The following is a 7553-nucleotide window of genomic DNA, read 5'->3' on the forward strand; positions in this document are numbered from 1 at the left end:
TAGACGAGCATGCTCGCTGCGTTAACTCTTTGGGAATTATAAGCGCAAGTCTTGTGTTTGGCTTATTAATATATATTTTGGTAATTACAGGTCAACTGTTAGTCGTGCGACCATGTCATTTGTCAATGGGCATACCCTGCTTGTGCACAAACAGCGTATATTTGTGTATCTATCTTGCGTTGCTTTAACTCGTTGGGAATTACAAGCCTTGTGACTTGCTCTTTGCTGATTACAGGTAATCTGTTAGTCGTGCATGCTCGCTGCAGCCATGCCACTTGTCATAACGTTGCCATATGCCCATTGTTAAGGTTCTTGGCCTCCGTTACGTTCGGTCTTACATGAAATTTTCCGATAAGAGGAAAAAAGAAATGCGACTGCAGTTGGGTTGGGAGCTGGACGTGGGGCGGAACGTCGGTCGGGGCATTAAAATTTATGCGCGGAATTGATGCCCCTTCGGCTTTCTGCTGCTGTTCGTTTCATAATTTGCTCGCTGAGTTGCATTTTATCGGTCCTTAGATACTTTATATACATATATATATATACATACATATATATAGTCCGTATGGAAGCGTGTGCATTCTGGGCTTCAGTTCGATATGTTTGCCCGGCGTTGACTTGCAGCTGGGATCCCAGTTGATTTAGATAATGCGATTTCCTGCCACAGACTTTGCATTTCTTGTGGCATGCGGCATGTGGGGCAACTTAATTGCGTTGCGATAACAGCTGGGCGAGGGTGTCGCTGGCAAAGTTAATTTATGCAAAATGCCTCATACTCTGTGGCAATGCTTGTGTCATTAACAAGCGGCGAGACAAGCGAGAGGGCAAAGCTGAAAGCTAAAAGCTGAACCAAAGGCAAATCTCAGCCAGGCACCGCAAGTCTAATTTGCAAAATGTACTCAACCACACACGCACACACACACACGCACACACACACACGCACACACACACACACGTCAGCTGGCCAAGATGAAGACCACATCAAAAGCATTCACTTGGCCAGTGGATGCCACATTCGATGCATAAATCAGATTTAATTAATTTAACCTCTGTCAACCCAATTTGATTGCGTTTTCCATAGAGTTACAAAACATTTTCCAAAGACTCACCTGCTCGCCCTGCTCGCCCTGCTCACCTTCTCATTTAAAGGCAGCATTGTGTATTTTAACTTGGTTTCATTTTCCTGTGCAGATGACATGGCCATAAAATTGATTTTTCTCTACCTGTGTCTACCTGGCTTGCTACCTGCCCCCGCCCCCGCTCGCGCCTCCCAGCCACTCGCCAACTTTGACTCGCGTGTGCTGCGATTGTTTTGGAATTGATATTGAAAGCTGTCAATTTGCATTTGACATCGTTTTCCATTTTTTTTGTTGTTGTCTTTGTGTTGGAAAAACTGCACTTTTTTCCGCCATTTTCCCCCACCTTCACGTTCATGTCTAACTTGACGTTGGCTTCATCGTCTTTATTTTATACCCTGTTAAACGTGGCGAATGTGATCGATACTTTAAATCGATAAATATCGATTAATATCGATTTTTAAATAGGTTTTTTGAGCGTCTTTTAGGTATTATAAGATCCAGCGACATCAAATTTGGTTTCATAACAGACATATTTTTTTCTCGATACCTTCCCCATTTGATTTTTTATCGATAAATATCGATTTATGGACTTTTCAGTCGCCAGATTTGCTATATAGTTCCTCGTATTTATACACAAATTCCGAATGTTTTACGTTTTTAAAAAACAGAGTATCGTCGTCTAGGGAATTCCCAAATGTATTTTGTGTGATTTTTCAGTTGATTTGGCTGGCATTGCGCATTGGTATGGGTGCGAATGCATGAAAATCCTTCGCCAGCTCTGACTTTGATGTGTTTGACATTGTTTTCGTTTTTCGCTTTTCAAATATCATTGTTTCGTTTTGTCGCTTTTCGTTGTTGCTTTCATTTCCGTTTTCCCCAAAGAGCACGTTTCGTTGCAAAGTGTTCAATGCGATTTTTTGTTTGCAACAACAACAACAACTACAATAACAAGTTCTTAGTTTACTTGTTTATGTCAACGACTTTGTTAGCTTTTAATTTCATTCAAAAATTTCTGTGTCAACTACATGAATATAACTTGAGAGGCCCGGTAATTAACAAATTTTGTATACGTGCAATAATTTTGGATAATTGTATTTAAAAACTAAAATCTATTGTAAAACCATTTCCCGTTGATTACTTTCCGACTAAAACTAGGTTTTAAAAATTCTATTTCTCCAACAATCGAAATCTCCAACTTTGACCTCCAGTCCAGGATCTTGCAGTCTATTATTTTTTCTCCATCACTTTTCTATAATACATGCATGATGTCAAAGTAAAGATTATTTGAACGACTGTAACAGAGAGAGAGAGATATAATTAATAAGTGGCGAATATTTGCAACTTTGGCTTAAACTTGCTTGGTAGGTAAATAGACAGCACAGATACATAGGGTACTATGGAGCTCATAATGATGCCAGACATGAAAAGGCACCCTTTGTTCTTTGCAGAGAAGGAAACAAATTTTAAATAAAGAATAAAGCACACATATAAATATTTAAATGAGCTTCACTTACATGCCAATAGCCAATTAACAGGAATATTCCCGCACATAAATGCACTAACGCCAATATTAAAAATATAACAGACACATACCAGGGATATAATCTTGGAAAAGCTATTTTTTCAGATTTTGTGTTCAGATTTTGTAGAGATGAAACTATTTTGGCAAATACTTACCAAAATCTAAAATTGAAAGTAGCGCATAAAGTGCTCCATGTACGATAGTCCAAATGCTAAAGAACAGCGCCTTTGTCTCCAGTGAGCAACAGCCGTTTTCGAGACAATCATTGGAGCAGCACATTTCAAGATTTTGTTTTATATACTTAATTCTAAACAGATTAAAAGATTGAATTGTCAACGCCTTCGGGGAGATTTAGGTTTAAATGCCCTGAACCCAATGAAAATATATATATATATATTGAAAGCTGTCAATTTGCATTTGACATCGTTTTCTATTCTTTGTTTTGCAAAAACTGTACTTTTTTCCGCCATTTTGCTTCTACTTTTGCCACTACTCGAGCCAAGACCCTCCCAACCCTACCTTCACTATATCAGCCTCTTGCTGGCATTTCGTTGGCTTTGGCTTCTTCATTTGCTACCATGCCATGTTCGAATGTGATCGATACTTTAATATCGATAAATATCGATTGGCAAATAGGTTTTTTGAGCGTCTTTCAGATATTATAAGATCCAGCGACAGCAAATTTGGAATGTGGTTTCATAACATACATATTTTTTCTCGATACCTTCCCCATTTGATTTTTTATCGATAAATATCGATTTATGGACTTTTGCAGTCTACAGTTTTAGAATAATCCTCATGCATATATCTCTTTTCTCGATGCCTCCCCCATTTGATTTCTTATCGATAAATATCGATTTTTCAACTTTCTTAACGTGCCTACGAGACTACAAGCCTGAGTCGCCAGATTTGTTATGTTCAATACGATTTTGTGCTGCAACAACAACAACAATAACAACAAACACAACTTCATAGTTTACTTGTTTAATTATGTCAACAACTCTGTCAGCTAATTTCATTCAAAAATTTTGTGTCAATTACATGAATGTAATTGAGGAGGCCCAATAATTTACTAGAATTTTGTGCACGTACTACAATTTTGGTTATTTCTAATTAGAATATAATCATAGTCAGGACTAGAAGATACCTGAAAATTATAAAGCAGGTATAAAGTTTCGTAAGAAAAACTTCCTATCGATTACTTTCCGCCTTAGGTTAAGTTTCTATAGGAATCGGAATATCTAGAATTCCATATTTAAATTTCTATAAGAACCAGATTCTCCCATTGCATTCTGGACATTCATTTCCATTTGCATTCAAAAATACTTGTCATGGATTGCCTTGATCCCTGATCGACAATCGAAATCTCAAACTTTGACCTTCAGTCAGGATCTTGCAGTCTGGCATTATTTTGGCATCTCCTTTTTATAATACATGCATGATGTCATAGTAAAGATTATTTGAACGACTGTAACAGAGAGAGAGAGAGAGAGAGAGAGAGAGATATAATTAATAATTGGCTAATTCTGGCAACTTTGGCTAAAACCTGCCTGGTAGGTAAATAGTTGGCAATAGTAGATAGGGTACTATGGAGCTCAGAACGATGCCAGCCAAAAACACGGGTCTTGAGTCCTATGCAACGAAGGAAACAAATTATAATACAAATTAAAGCACACACATAAAAGTTTAACTTACATTTCCATAGCCAAAAAGTAAGAGGAGTCCACCTAAAAGATGCACTATGGCGGCTACTACTATGAGAATGGATCCATATAGTGGACACAAACTTCCAGTAACTATTTGTTCCGAATTTTTGGTTCACATTTTGTAGAGCTGAAACAATTTGAGCTTACCTAAAAAATAAATTCCTGCTCCCAAAAAAATGACGCCATGTACGATTGTCCAAATGCTAAAGAACAGCGTCTTCGGCTCCAGCGGGCAACAGATTTTCTCGAGACAATCATTAGAGCCGCACATTTTCAGATTTTGAAATTGTGTATGTTATGTGCTTAATGTTAATTAAAATAAATACGAAAGATTGAATTGTCAATGCCTACAGGCAGATTGAGGTTTTAATGCCCTGAATCCGATGAAAACGGAAATGTATATGGCCATACAATTTAGTTGTTTTGCCAGTAGTAGGCTGTCCGATTCCAGTTCTCTACATTAGGGTAGATATGTTAAACAATTAGCATGAACGAGAAAGTAGGGATACATTAATAATTCTTGTAAATATTTCACTTTTGCAGATATCTGAGAATAGAGGAGCAAGAGAAGGGAAAAACATCTTGGAAAATATAGAATATATTTTACCAAACAAGAACCTAATTCTCAACTGATCTTTCCTATGGCAGGTATATGCTATAGTGGTCCCATCCGGCCGGTTATATATATATATATATATATATGTCGGATCAGTGAAATTACTTCCTTTGCCGAGTGTCGTTATAGTCACAAGAAAATTGTATTCTTAGGAGCGAGCACGTCCGTTCGTTTTGACTTTCACTTTTAGAGTAGAATGATTTTCATGCTCTTGTCATTCTACATTCTTCTCTGACTTTTAGTACTGTTAGTGAGCACTCAACACTATACCAAAATGAACGTTATACAACAAACTTGGGCCATGCTTTCAGTAGCAACACCAATGCAAGTAGGACAGTTATGTTGAATAGCAGTACCTTCTGTCAAATTCACCGTTTCTTTCTAACACTTAATCGTTAACCTACAAAAATAATACAATTTGTTGGATACACGCCATATATATATATATATATATACATATATATATAATTCACTTTTCGGACAAGCTTGTGCCCTTGTATATACACTCCATTTGGATGCTATATGTATGCCCTAGAGATATAATGAGGATGGGGGGCATGACACTGTAGTTACTCAGGAAAGCATTTACCCTTTAGGCGGGGCTAAGAGAAGAACATCTGCTGTGTGTGTGTGTGTGTGTGTGTGTTGTGAAACAAGTCGAAATCCTTGTAAACGATAGCTCGACGTTGGATACAGGGTATCTCCCAGTCAAGCGAGATAACTTTTCTCTTGCTGAATGTAATTTATATTTCATAATCATCATAATATACACATCTATATGTTCTGCGTAAAATCTGGGTAATCTGAATAATTGTTAAACTGTTGCCGCCGCGTCTTCAAGTTCTTCCCGAATCTCGTCTCCCTGACGACCTTACTCACAACATTACGCTCTGCATATTTTCATACTCATTGGCATATAAATATATAAATCTGCTTGTTCTGTTCTGTTTTCAATATACTTCTTTAAATCTAGCTGCGTCTACACATTCTTCCCGGATTTCGTCCAGTTGGCAGGCTTTACTTACAATATACGTTCATAGGGACATATACGCATAATTCCATTCGACCATATACCACATTTATATTTGTTCTGTTTAAAATCTCGATGCTTCTTTTTCGGCCCATTTGCCAGGCTTTTTTTCTTTGTTTTTTTCGTTTTTTTTTGAAAATTGCATACTAAGCAAATTGAAGTGGTCCACAAGCAAAATCTAAACGTGAACATTCGACCTCTTGTCAGCTTCTCGCAATCGGATTGGTGTTCTTCATTTCATGTTTACATTTTTATTTTATAATATCTGCATGCTATTATGACGAAGAGAACTTGCATGACTGAAAGCAGGCCAGGGGAAAATTTAATTAATAAGTGTTTAATTTTTTGGCAACTTGTTCTTCAACTTACTTGGTAGGTAAATAAGTGCCACGAACACAAATGGTAATATGCAGCTTAAAATGATGCCAACTAAAAACAGCACACGTATGTTCTACGTAAAAAAGAAGAAGAGAAGAAGAAGATAAAGCATGCATATGTTAGATAAATTGCATTTAGCTTACCTTCAAAAAGCCCACCAACAAGAGTATTCCAGCAATTAGGTGTATGAGGGCAATTATTAGGAGGCCAACGCCGATCCAAAGATAAAGATCTTCAGCAAGCGTAAATGCTGCGAGGATTGTGTTATCCATTTTGCATAGGTGAAATATTGCGAATATTTACCTATCAAACCACAAAATATTAATGTAAAAATGATTCCATGTACGAGAGTCCAAATGCAGAAGAAGTACGCCTTGGCCCATAGCGAGCAACAGCAATCGTCGAAACAATCCTCGGGGCAGTAACACATATTTAATTTTCAACTGTGAATTTTTGGAAAAGTTTAAAGTGTAAACGACTCGTTTACCTTAAAAGTGTGTGTATTTTGAGCGTAAACAAAAATTGACACTAAATATGGAATTGTCAACGCCTACTGAAAGTTTGAAAACGTTTCCAATTATTGAACAAAAAAATAAATGTTAAAGTATACCCTGAACCAAATGAAAACGAACCAAACATTATATGAAACAAGTGTGCTCCAGTCGGGCGTACCAGACACACAGATACCCTGTACCTCACGCCGAGCTAGCTTTACAAACATTCTAGCTTCCCTCTACACACAAAGCTTTACTTGGGTGCATGAGAAATGATTTCCTCAATACTTTCGGAGTTTACAGTCCGATCTTTATATAAATATTGTTAAATTTTTGGAATCCTGAAAGTAAAATATTCTCAATACGGGAACTTACACATACAATTTGGTGCAGCTAGCTTTTAAACATTTTGAGTTATCGATATCGATATTTATCGATATTATCGAAATATGGCGAGTTATCGATAGCAATAGAAATTACATTATATATTTCAGATTTCACGTCTTCAGAGAAACGGACGAACAGACAGAGCCAGAAACTTTTTAAAAGTTACAGGGTATTAAAAGATGAATTTGGGGCTGAATAAATTGTTAACACGCATGTGCCACAAAATAATGCGACTGACGAAAATTAACTGAAACTTTATTAAATATGCAGCAGCTCAGCTGGGTATGTGGGCCGGAAATATGGGCGAAGGCAGCGGCGGCGGGAAGAGGGGCTATAATGAATGC

The 7553-nt window shown here is 37.3% G+C and overlaps 1 protein-coding gene and 1 long non-coding RNA gene across 2 annotated transcripts; both read right to left on the reverse strand.

The window, feature by feature from the left end:
- Positions 1 to 2035: 2035 nt before the first annotated feature.
- On the reverse strand, positions 2036 to 4690 carry LOC135434935 (uncharacterized). The gene is made up of 5 exons (XR_010437315.1): positions 4452 to 4690; positions 4294 to 4394; positions 4149 to 4230; positions 2754 to 4066; positions 2036 to 2368 (listed from the first exon to the last, which is right to left on the reverse strand). It is a non-coding gene; the product is annotated as an uncharacterized LOC135434935 (long non-coding RNA).
- Positions 4691 to 5642: 952 nt separating this feature from the next.
- On the reverse strand, positions 5643 to 6844 carry LOC135434936 (uncharacterized). The gene is made up of 4 exons (XM_064691749.1): positions 6632 to 6844; positions 6472 to 6578; positions 6320 to 6401; positions 5643 to 6249 (listed from the first exon to the last, which is right to left on the reverse strand). Exons 1-4 carry the CDS (start codon positions 6756 to 6758, stop codon positions 6194 to 6196), a joined length of 372 nt encoding a protein of 123 aa, XP_064547819.1. The 5' UTR covers positions 6759 to 6844; the 3' UTR covers positions 5643 to 6193.
- Between the last annotated feature and the right edge of the window lie 709 nt (positions 6845 to 7553).

This window comes from Drosophila montana, unplaced genomic scaffold (assembly GCF_035044405.1).
Source record: "Drosophila montana isolate Dmon_TW-CO22-7 unplaced genomic scaffold, ASM3504440v1 contig_3468_1, whole genome shotgun sequence".
NCBI classification, from domain to species: Eukaryota; Metazoa; Arthropoda; class Insecta; order Diptera; family Drosophilidae; genus Drosophila; species Drosophila montana.